The sequence below is a fragment of the Amaranthus tricolor genome, chromosome 11, assembly GCF_026212465.1.
Source record: "Amaranthus tricolor cultivar Red isolate AtriRed21 chromosome 11, ASM2621246v1, whole genome shotgun sequence".
Taxonomy (NCBI): Eukaryota; Viridiplantae; Streptophyta; class Magnoliopsida; order Caryophyllales; family Amaranthaceae; genus Amaranthus; species Amaranthus tricolor.
The window spans coordinates 26,767,619-26,784,885 of NC_080057.1; the positions used below are offsets into that span (position 1 = coordinate 26,767,619).

Here is a 17,267-nt window from a genome sequence, read left to right on the forward strand (position 1 = left end):
ATGACACATATCAACGGATGAAGGGAGTATAGTATGCTTATACGAGAGTACAATCTTAAATAATATTTGAAAGGTACTTAAGTTTCCAGGGTTTTACTTGATGTGATTTTGTTTGTTAATTTAAAGCCACTTATCATTTGAATTTATAATGAATAATTATGAAACAAATCTTCATTTATCTTGTCAATAGATTAAGGGGGCCACCTAATGGTGACATTTTAACCATATTATTAGAGTCTAGATGCTAAGTTTTCTATGCATTATAGGAAAAAAAAAAAGGATTAACACATTTATTCATTTAACTACAAAAGTTTTTCCTTTATGAGACATTTGAAAACCTCCAATGCTATGTTTAGGCTATTGATTACCATGGATGGATCACTAATTACTAAATAGTATGTTTAAACAGACTCGACGATTTGATATTTTAATTTTGTAAGTAAATTTGATTTGATTCGACTTAAAAATGAATTTATAATTATGTAAAAATTAATTTGGACATAAAATCGGATTTTAAATCGACTTGAAATACCTTACCGAAATCAGCCGGATCAATGACTCGAATGATTTTGCCATATAATTTTTACAATTTCAATAATCCCCTAATAAAAATAGCAGGTCCCCCTTTGCATGCAAGATAGGAGTATTACTTTAATCCATACAAAGTCCTTGAAACAATTTTTTTGACGTTATACTTTTTATTATCATGAGTACTATAAGTCTATAATCAACAACAACAATAATGACATTATTCAACATATTATCAACAGCAATTATATTGTTTTTGATCATTTCAAAAATACTCCAAAATGTTTAATAGTTTCCTATAAAACTACAAATCACTAAACAATCAATTAACCCATAATAATAATATTCACATCAATTCATGATTTCATGTCAAATTATGTAATTAGAGGTGACCAAGACTTAGATTAAAAGACATGGTAGTTGAGCTGACGACGCTGGCTAGGATTAATTAATTATAACCATTGTCGGACCCATTAAAGGGCATGGAATTAATTTTAATCCTAAAATATGTTTAATATGTCATATTCTCTCCTTTTATTTCTAATTATAATTAATTTCGAATCTTATAGTTAATTTTAATCCTATAATTACAATTCTGAATCTGCGGCTTATATTTGCAACAATAAGGATGTGATTTTCATTTCAAATATCAATCATTTAATTTGGACATGTTTTAACATAATCACTTAAATAATGATGCCATTTTCCACTTAATCATTTAATTTAGACAATTTACCAACTAATCATTAGCCATATGCTATAATTTTCTCGTCTAATCAAACTCATCTTTCAAGCTATCATCACGTACCATTAGTTAAAACTTTACATCATATATTATGATTAATTGAGTTTATAAGAAACATGTAATTCTCATGGAAATATGTCATATAAGACCTTTACTAATGAATTTATTTTTATTTATATAAACTTATTAACCGTAATCTAAACTTAATAATCTTTATCTTAATGTATTAGACTTGAAATAGATTGAATACGTAAGAGATGTTCACTTTATTGAAACTTATTCAAATTCTATTCAGTATAATATGACCATAAATTTACCTTGTGCATATAGGAATTTCCTTTCACATTGCTAATAGAGACTCAATTCTCACTATTTACACGCTATAAGACGGCCAAACCTCAAAATTAAAAGTCATCTAACACACAAAGTGTAAAATTATGGATCAAATGAAGTCTTTGTGCATGATTTCTTTATTTGGTTAAATTCTTAGCAAGTTATGACCATATTTGGAAAATTCCAATGTAAAGATTTTATATCCACTTGCTTACACATAAAATCTTTCACCTAACCTATGTTTTATATTTTTCTAGAGAAAGGTTAAACAACCACCCTAGACATAATTGAAAAGCCGAACATAAAGTCTAACTTAGCAGATTGGAATATTGTCTTTCATGGAACTCTTTGGAAAATGGTTGTTCTAATTGTGGAGGAACAACTTAATTAATTGTGGAGGAACAACTTAATTAAAGTTTAAGCTTATGATTGAGGCTCCAGAATATGTTATATACTCTAACATGTCCCCTCACATGAGATCCCTTTGGACTATAAGTGTGGATGCGCATATGCGCTGAATGATCCACTTTAAACGAGGGGTGGTTGAGATTCGAAATCGTAACCTCTTGTCACGTTGGTTTTTAATACCATATCAAAAAATCAACTCAACCAAAAACTTAAACTGATGGTTGAAGCCCCAAGATATGTTATATACTCTAACACTAATCTCCACCTCACAAGAAAAGAGATTGAGAATTGAGCATAATTTATTTTAAGGCCAATGTTTATTTTATTTGTAAAATTGTCAATAGGAAACTAATTTTTGTTTGATCCACTAAAATTAGCTCACTATTCATTTTGTAGAAAAGTCATTTATAATAAGTACAATTGCTGAAAATAATTTTTTTTTGTTTTTAATTATTTGACTTACAAAGAATGTTTGACGAAGGTTAAAAATAGTAAGGGGTTATATTTGAAAATGAACTATAAATGATTTTATTTTAAATGAGAAAGTTTATTAATTATTAACAATTTTGCTATTCTAATTTGATTTAAGGAATATTAAAAAATGGAGATATAAAAAAATAGCATCAATAACTCCCAAAATCCAAATCAATTTTTCGGTTGTGTATAAGATTTAGAATATTTTATGAATTATAATCTTAAAATTTTGACCTTTTGCAAATTACAGTTTTAAATTTTTTTTTTGTTTTTGTGAATTACAATACCAAAGTATCAATATCTAAAGTATCTAGATCAAATCACAAGATCCCAACCACTTAACCTAAAATGCGTGCCGACCACTAAAACGATCAGAATTTTTCTGATTTGACATGAACATTATAGACATCGATATTTTGGTGACTATAATTTATTTGCAAAAAAAATTAAAAATGTAATTCACAAATGACCTAAACTTTAAGCCAACAATTTACAAATAATTCTAAAATTTATTCCTAACTTTTTACAAAAACCCAAGTCAAATAACATTCTAAAAACTTGTAATTAGTTTATATATACAAATCAACAATATTTATTTTTTTGATAACATCATTATATCATAAATACATAGTTATTATTAAATTAGGCTATCTTGCATTATCTCAACACAAATACAAACCAAATAAAGAGTATTTATAATCAATGGGTCCACCATAAGAAATTATACGTCCAAATTTGGGTCCTCTATCACCAAAATCTATAAGTGTGTATAAATGATCACAATTCACAAACTCCTCAGTGCCTTCCGGATCAATATTACCATGATTTGTGTCAACTGCTTTAAGATGCATACACATAGCCGAGTATCGTATGTCATAGCCTACCTTTAGCCCACTTCCCATGCCTGGTAAGTTAGACCATTTTTCTTGGTATACTCCAACTTCTCCTCCCCATTCAGCTTGATTAGCCACTTCAGTTAGTCCAGTGAATAGGGCTTTTGGCCAATATCCTATTTTGTCATTTTGTTCACCCATGGATACCCACCAGTTTCCGTCGTCTTGCTCTCAAGAGTCGGTCAAAAACAATCGAAAATATTAGTAGAATGATATAAAGATGAAAATTGCGTCAAATTGACAATTAATTGATTCTATCTAGGTTAATGAATTTAATATATGAAAAATTGTTAAAATAAACTATTTTTTACTTGTTCTGCTGAAAATAAACTTAATTATTATTTATTTTTTAATGAACTCATTTGTTCTGTATAATTGTTTAAAATAACATCAACTATGTGTTGTGAGCTACGATTTGTGAGGCAAGGCCTAAATCAGTTGTGCTATTCAGATTTTTTTACTAATACTATGATTGAATTAGTGCATTGAGACGTGTGAAAGTGTTCTTGAGTGCAAATTAAAAAACGAAGAAAATATATAACTAGTGCATTTTAAGAGTAACAGAGAGAGTTACTAATTAAAAAGTAAGAGCAATAAGACAATAAAAAACATATGTAATTAAATGTACCTTGTTAATGCGGAAATTCCAACTATAGGATTGGATGCCAATTACAGAATAATTTCTTTAGCAACATGAACAAAACCTGTACATTCTGTGTTAATGCATCCATTTGATCCTGCCTTTTTAATCCACCATCCACTTTCTTAGCATTTTTAATTAAATAAATATTAAATATTAATTAATTAATTAGTAAATTAATTGATAAACATATGAGATATCACAAATTAAATAATGTTTACTTACTGTGAACTGTACGTATAAGTGAGCTTCATTATTCCTAAATACCGAAGGATTTACCTGATAATTAAATATTCATTAATTATTACATTCTTCTTTAGCAAAGATTATATAATGGAAGCAATAAAGCATAAATACGAAAACACACGAGTTATTTTACTGTAGTTTTTTGTAATTTTAGACCAAATTCAAGGAAGATATTTTAAATTTTTGTTAAAATCTCATAATATGTTATATATTCTTTAAATAATAGACTAAATTCTGACTTAATCAAATTTTATAAAAACAATCACATTTATATATTTTATTTTTATAAAATAATAAAATAATGCAAACATTTTGGAAAAGAGCTTACCATCCATCCAACTTCAATGATATCAGGTCCATTTAGAAGTTTCATTCTCGCTTTAGACCATTGACTATCGCCAATGACACTAGGTTTGTACACAGTTGATTCACCTTCTATTCCTACAAACTTCTTATTCCGATCTGGCTTGTTCTAATTATAGCAGACTGCAATTTTCATATGCATTACACATTACATACAATCTTATTATATAAATTACAACTCGTCCTGCAATAAGACCGACTCACCATGAGACGAATTCATAGAATTATATTATTTTTCTAACTAATTACTTTAAAATAACAAGTGATCACTTTAATAGACTAAATGTACATGAGTCAGTCCAATAGAAATAGTCTCACTATAAAACCGTCTCATTTAAAAATTTATGTTTAATTTAATATTTCTAGTAGTCTCTCCGTCCTCATAAAATTATCATATTGCACAAAGATTAAGAAATGGTGGAACGATTTGAATTATCTAGATGATATTAAAGAAAATAATTAAGTTGAAATGTGGAGACGATAATTACAGAATTTAAAGAAAATTATAATAAGGTAAAAAAAAATAAACTAAAAAGAAAAATAAGTCGATCTCTTAGGAACAGATTGAATAATTAAATAAGTTAAGATTAATATAGTAATTGAAAAGTATTCTTACACACATATCAGGAACAATTGAAATCTGTAGGCTAAAAAAAAATAATTAGATAAACTAAAAATCAAACTTATTCCAAAAGTAAGCGTGAAATTTTCAAACATGAGGTTTGGGGCTGTTCGCAGTTAGTAACTGCGAACAGGTCAAAACAGACAAAATAGATGTTCGCACTTACTAACTGCGAACAGAAAAAAAAAAAAAAATTTTTTTTTTTAGTTCAAATAGCTGTTCGCAGTTAGTAAATGCGAACAACTATTTTGATTTTTTTTTTTTAGGTCAAATAGCTGTTCGCAGTTAGTAAGTGCGAACAACTATTTTGTCTTTTTTGGCCTGTTCGCAGTTACTAACTGCGAACAACCCCAAACCTTAGGTTTGGGTATTTCTCGCTTACTTTTGGAATAAGTTTGATTCTTAATTTATTTTGTTATTTTTTTTAATTTTTTCACTTGTGTTTTTCAAATTTTCCACATATCAGCTGGGACAACACTAGTATAAGAACTGTTTGAATGAACTAGTTTTTTGATGCTCCTACTTTTTTCTCCTTAGTGACGATTTCTCATCGCTTGGTCGACTCACCTGTACAAGGTAATTACATCAATTATTTTATATTAGTTAATACTTAATACATTTATTATATTATATTATAAGTTAGGTTGATGAAGGGAAGGAATATGTGAAAATAGAATTTATAATTTTTTCTAAAAAGTAATACTTATGTAAAAATTGAATTTATAATTTTTTCTAAAAAGTAATACTTAATACCGACAAGATCAAATTTTCAAAATCTAAAAGGTGATGAAAAGCGATGGATCATACTCTTATCAAAGGAGATATTAAAAGGTTGAGGTACCTATTGACTCGAGAATGATTTTTAAATGAAACCAAAAACCTAAAATGCGCCATACACAAGACAATGCAAGTAATAAATAATATAACTATTCATTGTCAAGGATACGAATTCAGAGTCTTAATCGATTTTATTACTAATCTAATCTTCAGAGAAATAAAACCCGTTCATTTCACCATAACTTCTCTATATCCATCAACCGCGACGTTTTTCACTATTTTTGCAGGTACATATGTCAATAATTTTCCGATTCGTTGTACATATCCAAACAATTGCTATTAACTTTCACACATCTTAAATTGAGTGTAATCCCTAACCTTTCTCAAAACCCAAAGTAATCTAATCTATCTTGATGTGTCATTCAACATTCATATCTCTACTAAAACTATTGCAATTTTCATTTTTACCTTATCATAATCTTTGATACAAATGAAATGAATTTTTTTATGATTAATAAGGCATCAAATAAAGTATAAAATGTCATTAATATTATTCAAGTATGTATGCCGTTCATGGACACATACTTTTTCCATAATAAAAATAATACACATTCAACATACCATAGAATTAGTTCTATATATATTTACACAAACATGATGTCAAAAAAAAAATAGAAGCAAGACAAAGATCAATACCTCTCAATAGTAGTAGTAAGGGCTTGGTGATCAGGAGTTAATCTTCCATCAAGTCCACAACAAAGTGATAATAAAAAGAAAAACATTATAATAATCATAACTATTTTGAAAAAAAATTAGTTGAGAAGGATCAATAATCTTTTTATTGGTGCATGATTTTAAATGTTTTATTGATTATATGCTATAATGTGTATATATATATATATAATAAGGTATCATCATCCTACCTAGTATATTTCGCTCTTAGTAAAATTAAGGCTAGAATAAGTACTGTTAAATAAGATTCTGAAATCAAATCTCACTCTATAATAATAATAATAATAATAATAATAATAATAATAATAATAAAAGACAACTACTATATATAGAAGATTTATCTTTCTTAAATAAAAGATACATATGTTTGAAAAAATAAGTCGTCTAACACACTTGTAATCTTAAATTGAAAATTATGAGAAAAATTGACTAACATATAAGTTTGATGGACTACTCTTCATATTATCAATTGATTGATTTTAGCTTTTAAGATCACACTTTATTAAGTTTATATGCAGTAGATTATCCTCTGTACGTAAGTCTTGTCCTATATAAGTCCAATAACCAATTTAACAATATCTTTTGTCTTGGTTTTATTTATGAGATGAAAGCAATAAATGTTTTGAATTTTGAAATAAAAGTCTAACAACAAAAATTCAACCATCGTCTATGCAGAGCTCATTTCGTGATCCTCTAAATTGTTAGGAATTTGATTGAAAGCTTTTTGAGTAACATTTCTAAATAAAATATCACTTATTAAAATGTTAAAAATCGCGTATAAAAGAAAATGAATATACAATTATTGTTGTTATTTAATATTTTCGAGATATAAAAAGTGTCTCAACAATTATAGTCTATTCGATTAGAATGTAACTTCACGTCTGAACTCAAAAAATGGGAAGAAATTGGAGAAAACACGATCTGAGAATCTAAATTTGCCACCTCCTAATGATGAGAATATTAATTTGTCTTCTTACTTAGCCGGCCCAGACCCTGGCTAGAGCAGAACTCACTAGTATGATGATAATGACGACCCTATATAACCTAATATGCACCTGTTGTTGAGCAAGATGCACACTCATTTAACAGTAATTTTCAGATTCGAAAAAACACTCCTTCTTCATATATAAAGTTGCTCTAAAAATCTACAAGATTTGCATTTCAAAATTTATCTACAAATGCAATAAGGATTACCAAAAACGACGTTAGAATTTCAACTAAGTTCCTATTCAGTAATATAACTTCTCGAATGTAGGCTATGAAGCTCTACGATGAACATAACGCAATACGACCGAGAAATAATGTACAAAATTGCCTCTAAAACTCCTGCCTTAACTTCTACTTGGTATTCTGCTATGTGATCAAGCTTTTTGCTATGTCTCTTTCAAACAGACAAAGGCGGAAAGTCTTCATCGTCTTTAAGGCGAAAAGACTTCATCGAGAGCCTAAATATTCCAACACAAAGAGATGCATCAGCAAATTTCGGGTCAGAAAACTCTTAAATTGAAATTAACTTAACTTGATTCATTATCATCATCATACCCAGTGTATCCCGCTCATAGAGATTATGAGCAGGGTCTGGGGAGGGAAGGAAGACGGCAACCCATACCCATAAAGGAAGATGCGGATAAAGAGTCCCCCGACTCAACTTGACTATGGCACAAAAATAAGGCCTCCGCATAGAATCAGCCATGTCTTAAAGGTTGCAAAAAATAACAAACGGATAATTCCCATGTTATAATGGTGTAAAAAACCATGTTTTGGCCATTATGAGAGATATCTCATGTTTTTGGCCGATATTTGACGTTATGGTATGTCAATAATCGCATCACTCCCACCACCACATCAGTGTGTCATTGCCACGATTGCAACTATTACGGCATTTTTGCACTATGGTAAAGATTGAAGTACCTGTCGTCATTTGCAACAAACACCGACTCCCCATTTTGGCCCCCAGGAGAGGAAACAGAATCTAGCAGCTGGCAACTTTCTTTCTCCCGAAAGACATCTTCTATCGGAGGGTGCAAAGTTGCAAATTCAACGGCCTTCTCAGTGTTATGAGAAAAACCGTTAACTTCTTTGTAGACTTTCCCCATTGGGGAATTTTCGTGCGAATCCGAAGACTTGGGCCTCCCAACACCATGACGGCCAGGAGAACGTACTTGTGGGTTTCTATCAAAAGGTATTGGACCTCGGCCATTGGTACGAGGAGATTTCAACTGTCCCTGTGATCTTCCTTTTGTCATGTAGGACCTATCCCTGTACGACTGATGATTCTGCAAAACGATGAACCGAAGTCAACCCAACAAAGCAAGCAAAACATGTAGGAAATGACATTTATTAAGTGTTGACAAATGTTTAACCGTAAAATGCTTCGAAGTGCATATCGCGAGGGTCTTATAGGGATCGAACCAAGAAATTGTCGTAATAAGAGTTATTTGTAAGCACATCAATACTGATAACGATTTGTGTTATGACCTACATAGAGCAAATCAAAGTAAATTAACAATAATGCAGCGAAAATGTGTTTTACCGTGATGGGAAAGTACGTTCCTGTCCCTCGGGTCTTGGGGATTTCATCCACACTAAAAGCACCATGTAAAACAGGAGGATTCAAGGGGAAAAAGGTGGGTCTTGGGAGATTCATTTGAGGGATAACATCCTGCCTGAATTGCATCGACTGCCGGATTGTATCCCATGGATTCTTTGGTCGGAACAATGGAGACAAGGTAACATGCATGGGCGGGATAGTCATTTGCAACCCATGATCATACCACAACCTGCCATAACGTAAACTATTAAGATTGCAATTAACATTCCCAGAGAGATCATGGAGGAGAATCACTGGTTTATAGCTTCCCGCAGGCTTAGAGGAATGCCCACTAGAATGCGAGTCTTGAAAGTAGTGTGAATCAACACTCTTGGACGAATAACAAGAGTTTGAGTCCGAGTGGTTGCATAAACGATCATTTTCTTGCTCCTCGGATGCCAAATTGCTTCCATCATGACATGTGTGAGGCCGACATATTCTTCTGATAGTCGAATGCGTAGAATCTGTGGGTTCCCCATGATCTAAATCTCCATTTTCCATCTTCCCGTTCTCTAAGCATCGTGAAAGATTTATATTAGGATCATGATCTAAATTAGGAAATTGAGATATTCTATCCTCTTCCAAATATGGGGAAGGATTATGTCTATGATCTCCAAGTCTAAGATCCTGTACCCCGTACGTTGCGTGGTCGATTGCATTCCCAGAAAGACAGGTAGGAGAAGCAGGGAATTCGTCATTTGCTGCAGGTGAATTTCTAGAAGGATGTGATCTGTTTACTTCTCTATGATTTTCAACTTCAGTTCCATCCAAAACGGTTGGTTCTCTGAAGTCAACAGATGCTTCTTCGTGTCCATTATCAACTAAACTAGGTTCGGGTCCAGAAATGAAAATCTCGGGAACAAACCCGCTGCACCCAGGTGTTGGCAGAAGGTCCTGAACATCAGGTCTCTGCCCTTTTCCATGTCTAGCCAGTGTGTTTGTAAAAAAGTTACAAACTTCTTCAGCTATATTTTCTTGAGGCTGCAACAGTATTTGACCGAGTTTTCGAGCTCCATATGAGAAAGCACTCCTTATGCGGAAGAAGTTTCCTGTACATAAATGAGCAAATTGTGTCGAATCATCAAAATTCGTGGAAAGAGATAAATCTACAGATACATTTGCATGATTGTTAATGTGATTCACAAATTCTACAATTGTTTATAGCCAAGCTTCTCAGAGTTGGCTAAACGTTATGTTACTCGGATTCTTCATTTTGCTTCACGTACCCATGTCCGACCCTTGAGGCTCGGACGTTGATATGGCACTTAGACAATTTATTTTAGGCGTAAAATTGAATATTTAGATGTATCTGACTTGGACATGTACCAGTATCCAACATCAACACCAAGTAACATAGGCTGAACACTGTTCAACCGGATAAGTAAAAGAACTGAACTAACAGAGCGAAAGCCTTTACCTTTGTTAACACTACGACCAAGGTTGTTATTTTCTTTTAGTGGATCAACTATATTAAGATGCTTCCGTAAAAATGTCCGGTAATTTGTCTCATTCCCTCGAGAAGGAACAGAGAATTTGCTCACACATTCCCGCATAAAATCATCACTCAGCAATAAATCACCATCACAGCTTTCGGGTCTCTCAACTGCAAAAGCCGACATACTACAAGAATAAGCATAATAATAATAACCCAACATGTTTTGTAAGTAACAGAACACAGCTGTGAGTTCTTACCCACAAATTCGGGTAATGAGGATAAATGAACCGGACCATTTAAGCTCACACAAAAATTATCCCAATCAAATTTGCTGAAGTATTCGAGAAACTTATGAAGAACCTAGAACATTCAGAGTACATTAGTGTGCACCCCAAAAACATGCCCTAAAACCACTTTCGATCCATGATTGACTTACTTCCAAAGGACCACCTAAAGATGAATGGAAGAGATGGAAAATATACAACACCAGCGTCTCTAAGGCATATGTCGATATCAAACTGTGATGTGCACCCAGTATACGACTCTCATAATAACACCAGGCCTTGATTAAAATAATGCTTCGCTTAAAAAGATGATCTTTGCCAATTAAACGATCAACCTGCAAGAAAAACCATGAAGATGATCTAAATCAAGTCCCGGAAAATCACAAGGCCAAACCATGGCATGAAATATCATACCCAAAAAGGCGATACTGTCCTATATGCATTAGAGCACCATACGATTAACATTGGATATCAACAAATCACCATTTTCTAAAGTAGAGAAAATCTTTTACTTGCATCACCTAAGTTAAGGAAAAAAAACACACAGAGAAATGAGGCACAAAAGGACAAGAAAGATGCTTCACCAAATCTTTTGAGGACCTATACAAATGACAAATTCTTTATTAAGACGGCTTAATATGGAGTATGGACTTACCCAATTCTAATTTATTTAAAAAATTAAAAAAAAACGGTTTAAAGATAGTTTTAAATTTTGTTTGCTTAATATATATGATTTGGGCTGCTTGTAGGGGCCTGTCTCACAGTGAGACAGTCCCAGACTTGCTGTATACAAATTGATATGCATAGTTAATCAAAAATGATTTCAATAAAACAAATTACATAACTAGGCGAGTCGTAGTCACTGGTTTGTAATTCTAGACAAACCAAAAGGTATCGAAAGTTCAACTGAGGATAAGATTATATATTAAACTCAACATATGTAAAGTTATGGCATATTATAATTTCAAAGCTGGAAAGCAGACCTCTTCAAGAAAACAAAGAGCGCACAATCCTCCTATCTGATTAAACGAAATGTCTACAACGATATTCTGCACCAGGCATTTTACTAGTTTAACCTGCAATCAAGCAATAGAAGCTATTAAAGACAAAAATAAATAGCAAGTCTGCGATGGGGATCAGAAGCTAGCAGTACAACAGAGTTAGAAATTGATGTTGAGGAAGCCACTTAATGGCATTAGGATAATGGAATGTCGTTGTATTTGAAAGTTGCCTACCGTAAACTTCAAAGTTCACTCAAGACCCTTTCAGAGAAAATCGCATCATAAATCCTTTCAAAAGCAGATACCACTACAACTAAAGTAGTTTGTTTCCCTTATCTTCATCCATAAAATTATTTAGACAATAGAATATGCACCTTTTCGTCCCATCAACAAATCCGTTTAACCAAAAACCAAAAATAGAGAAAAGAAATGTTGCACCTACAGCTAAAATATGTCTTTGATCTTATCATTAACGCAAAATCCATTTATGGTTAAGATAACATGTACTCTCTAGGGATCGTGAGGTGTGGTGACAACAACCAAAACATGTAAATTGACCTAAAATCTTGTGTGTAAAGAGGCATATCCATCTATAGAAGAAACAACAAATTAAATATCATAAGGTGTTTGGCAAATGGTTGTTGGCTATTAATTTTTTTAGTGCAACAGTAGGTGTGTGTGTCAGTGGGATTATGGGACTGAGCCACTGTGTTGTTTAACAGCAATGGGGAAGAAATAGGGAAGGGAAGCAGAGGGCAGGACAGAACAAGAGAGGGAGATAAGGAAGAGAGGGAGAAATCAAGATTAAACTATTATTCATGAATCTAATACAATGCAAGGCAAGGACTTATAGTTAGTTACAACTAATGCTCCCGCCAAAACCAAATAATACAATAACAACCTTAACTAACTAACTCAAGAAAGAATGACACGTGCTGAGTAAGGGACTACAACTAAGACCTCCCATTACAATCCATCCCCCTTGAGAATTGACTTGTCCTTAAGTCATTAGTAGTTAATGAAATCAAAGTGTGGAAAGCGCTTCTCAAAATCTATGGCATTTTCCCATGTAGTTGTGTCTTTGTCAAGGGTTGCCATTGGACAAGATAATGTATTAAGGGAGAGTTTTGATGCTTAATAACTCGTCTGTCCAAAATGGTTGCAAAAGGTATAGGAGTATCAATGTCTTGGCCTTGAAGTCATGTCGGAATGTGGAAACAGCATGTAGGTTTCCCCTAAATGGTTTACAGGCAAATGGGCTATTTCACCTAATAGGCTAGTCTATTGGGTGAGCTCTCCCGTTCGTCCTATAACAATGGTATCACAGCTGGACTCGGAGTAGGTGACCTGCAAAGTGGGTGGCTTGCGGAGTGGGTGGCCTAGAAAAGCCAGCCGTGACCCAATGTAACCGTGACCCAATGCAACCGTGACCCAACGAGGACGTTGGACTTATGGGGGGTCGATTGTTATGGCCCATTGCAAGGTATGGGACTTGTCCCACATCTGTTGTGAATGCAATTGGTGTGGGGTTTATCGGCATTTGGGCTCCCCCACCTAATAGGCTAGCTCTCCTGTTTGTCAAATAACATTTAGTTGGCTTGTTTGACTAGTTGAAAGTGTTGGCTTTTTGTTGGCTAGCTAGGTAGATAATCAAGTTGTTTAAGACGATGTTTGGTAAAATTATGCATTGGTTATTGGTTGGTTAGAGCCAACAAGCCAATGAAAAAAATCAATCAAGTTAGCTTTTTCATTTTGGCTGAAAAGTCATTTACCAAACACGTTTTTTTGGCTTTTTGACCAATCAAAAAGGCAAAAGCCATTTACCAAGCACTCACGATTTTTCTCCATTTTTCTTTTATGTTCGATCAAACATAATTAAAGTAAATTCCGGATCAAATCAAGAATAGGAAATGAATCATAGACATAAAAATACAGGAAGGAACAAAAAACGATAATCATCAAACCTTAAAACTTCTGCAATATCGGCGTCAGGATCTTAAAAGGCAGCATATATGGCTATGACATAACGTAAGGGACTAGCCAATAACTCAATATGGAAAGTAAGAACGCTATTGAATCTATATGCAATTTGTTGAGCAGATTATACTACTAATTACCATAAAAACATTCTCACTCCATCCTTGTAAATAGAAAACACCGGACAGAGGTTAACTCAATGCATACCAGAGGACATAATTTTCTTAAAAAGCATTCAGAGAACCAAGAGAAAGTATTAAAAAAGAATTATGTTAGAAGCTGAACCTCAGCACGTATATATTGCACATCCTTTACAACAAATTCAGCAGCAGGGTTATGATCTTCTGCCTCCAGAACAGCAAATACATCATTTGCAAATGCTTCCTCGACCTCAAAACCACAAAATGCAGTAAGATCAATGTCTCCATCAGGAAGATAAGTCTTCAATGGTACGGATCCAAAAGGGAAAATCTGACACGGTCAGAAACTAAAATGTCACCTTTCGAAACTACATTCATTACATTAATTTCAAATTTAGCAATAATTCCCAATCGACACTAAAACATTCTTTGAGCAAAACAAATTGCAAAGTATGCCCTTAGTAAGCTAAGTACCATGCATAAATTCCGCTCTAAGATTTCTAGAATACTTCACTAACGCTATATTTCACTTCCTTTTTCTTTTTCTCTTTCTTTTCTTTCCTTTTTCTTTTTTGGGTGTGGCTATTCTAAGAATTAAGTTGAACCTCTACTATAGTTCCAACCTTTCTAATTGTACTTCTTAGATATTGAGTTTCCCCCTCCCTTAGGCAAAAGTTAATAAGTTTCATCAATAGTTTTCTCCAAAACTAACTTTAAAATCATGCAATTAATTAACAATCACTGTGATTGACCTAACTACAAACCATCACCTTTTCAATTGTATGGTTTGATCCAGGTTCACTCATAAGATCCCTTCAGCATGTAACCATAAACTTATTAACACGTCAAACATGCATTCACAAATTGTCCTAATAAATCACTAGATCAACCATAACCTTGTAGAAGAACGATCATTGTTTGCAACAAAGACACACTTGAACAAGCTAATTTCTCATAAGCATCACCAAAGCTTCTCCACCGCTCTCAAACACCAAACAAAATGAACGATTAAACAACAATATATATAAATGACAGCAGAATAAACAAATACTAATTACATTTCATTTCATTACTCTAATGCCATTAAGAGGCTCCCACGTAGAGTGGGGTTTGGGGGCTACACAATCATACCCTTGTTAGTGATAAAGAGGTTGTTTCCAATTAACCCTTAGTATCAAACATCATTGCAACTTCACATAAACAAACAAATACTAATTAGTTTACAATAATCAAACGTTAGTGATCACATAACATCGCCTCAACACCACACAAATGGCACCCACCAAGGAAGGTCAGAAGTTCATACATATGCAACCTTACCTTGCAGTGACAAATAGGATATTTCCTGATAACAATCAATTACATACATCATCAACTACTTATACATAAAAGAACTATACATGGTTTGATAACCCATTTTACTGTACTCATGTATAACCGAAACCAACAGCAACAACAACATCATCATATTACCTCCAATTCCATCAAGTGGCTCACACATAGGGTGGCGTTTGGAGGGTTGCATGTACACAACTTTACCTTGTTAGTGATAACAAAAAGGTTCTTTCCGATAGCAAACATCGTCCGTAACTTCACTTCACACAAATATGAGCCATTTTGAAATAGTAGTTCATTATAATCCAAAATAAAAAAAGAACTATAAATCATTGTCCCATCGAAATAAGGGACACATATAACTGAAAATAAACAACTATACCATAACCAAACACTACTAAATTAAGCAGAAAAAATGCAGAAAAACAAAATGTAAGTAAAATCATAGAACCGTCCTAACCTCACAACCAAGATACCCTTTAAGAAGTCTCTTAACATAATCAATAACATCTCCTCTCCTCTCCTCAGAAACAACGGTAGGTTGAACCTGCTTGATAATTTCATGGGTTGCCTGCTCAGCCTGGGCCCACACTTCCGGGCTAAAAGAGGAGATAGAACAAGAAGAACATGATGATGGTGATTCTTCCAAAACGACACCGTTTTGTTCCCTAAAATCACCCATTCAATCACCCCCTACAAACTTTACAACTCAAACTAAACCCCCAAAATTAAAACACAAACAAACCCACAAAGGTTCATCAACCCACAAAATTTTTCCCAAATTTTTGATCAATTTCCTCAAATGGGCAAGCTAAAAATCAGATTCTTGGACATGGGTTTGATTGAAAAAAACACAAATTATTGTAAACAAATCGAATCTTGATTTTTTTTCGAAAAAGCAGGAACTTGGAATCTGGAAAAATGGAATTTTTTTTACCCCTCTTTTTTTTTTTATCATTAAATTGAAGATTCGGTATTCAAACTCATCATCAGCAATCAAATATCAGCAATCTGTCTCGATTCTCCCCTTCTCACTCGATTTTTTCTCTCTCTGCAAACTTTTTTTTGGGGTTTTTTTGTTTTATTTTCTGCTATGGGTCCTTGTCTTTGTGTTACTCTTTGTCAAATTTTCACACCCTGTAGATTTTTCTGTTTGTGTTTTTCTTAAAAAAAAAAGTATTTTATTTTATTGTTGTTTCTTGTTTGTATTTTAATAACAGATGAATCCAATTGTAGTTGAAGGGCATTTCACATTTGTCTGCTTGTTTCTTCCCACTGGCGGCAATGGGCTGTGCTCTGTCATGCCATGGGCTAGGCTAGCAAGCTTTGTGTTAAAATAAAACATGTTGAAATAAAAACTTTCAAGAAATTTGTTTATGTTATCTCAAAAAAATAAATAAATAAATAAATAATTGAATGTGTTGTATAAAAAAATATGTATATATATATGCTTGACACACGTAACACAATAAACGGGCTTGTGTTAGATCGAGTTATTGACTTGTGGAAAATTTTTTTGTCAAGGGTCGTTATACCCTATTCAAATATCTTCATAAAATATGATAGTATATCAATTGCTTGTCGTTGAAATTGTCTATAATTTTATAATAAATTCATTATATTTTTAACAATTTTAGCTTTTTATTTGAGTGCAACAAATGATAACGAAAAGAATGATATTGTGAATTCTGGCTTGAGACCATAGTTCAATGGACTGAGTTTTATAAAGATTAGATTGTGTCGA

At 32.8% G+C, this 17,267-nt stretch overlaps 1 protein-coding gene across 2 annotated transcripts; it reads right to left on the bottom strand.

Moving 5' to 3' along the window:
* Positions 1 to 7,481: 7,481 nt before the first annotated feature.
* LOC130827830 (uncharacterized) lies at positions 7,482 to 16,782 on the bottom strand. 2 transcript variants are annotated; one of them, XM_057693693.1, is made up of 9 exons: positions 15,984 to 16,717; positions 14,334 to 14,438; positions 12,054 to 12,146; positions 11,223 to 11,405; positions 11,044 to 11,146; positions 10,769 to 10,954; positions 9,295 to 10,400; positions 8,673 to 9,037; positions 7,482 to 8,206 (listed from the first exon to the last, which is right to left on the bottom strand). In XM_057693693.1, the coding sequence occupies exons 1-9, from the start codon at positions 16,203 to 16,205 to the stop codon at positions 8,146 to 8,148; spliced, it is 2,424 nt and encodes an 807-aa protein (XP_057549676.1). In that variant the 5' UTR covers positions 16,206 to 16,717; the 3' UTR covers positions 7,482 to 8,145. The 2 variants fall into 2 exon arrangements, with proteins under 2 accessions (XP_057549676.1, XP_057549675.1); XM_057693692.1 differs by having other exon boundaries at positions 7,514 to 8,206; positions 14,334 to 14,519; positions 15,984 to 16,782.
* Positions 16,783 to 17,267: the final 485 nt, after the last annotated feature.

Bases quoted from the DNA above. Each gene is read 5' to 3' on its own strand.
- LOC130827830 (XM_057693692.1), bottom strand. From the start codon at position 16,205: ATGGGTGATTTTAGGGAACAAAACGGTGTCGTTTTGGAAGAATCACCA. The intron at 11,406-12,053 runs GTCTGCTTTCCA...TTTTTCTTGCAG, and splicing joins CTCTTTGTTTTCTTGAAGAG to GTTGATCGTTTAATTGGCAA. The intron at 10,401-10,768 runs GTAAAGGCTTTC...ATTTATGTACAG, and splicing joins TGGTCGTAGTGTTAACAAAG to GAAACTTCTTCCGCATAAGG.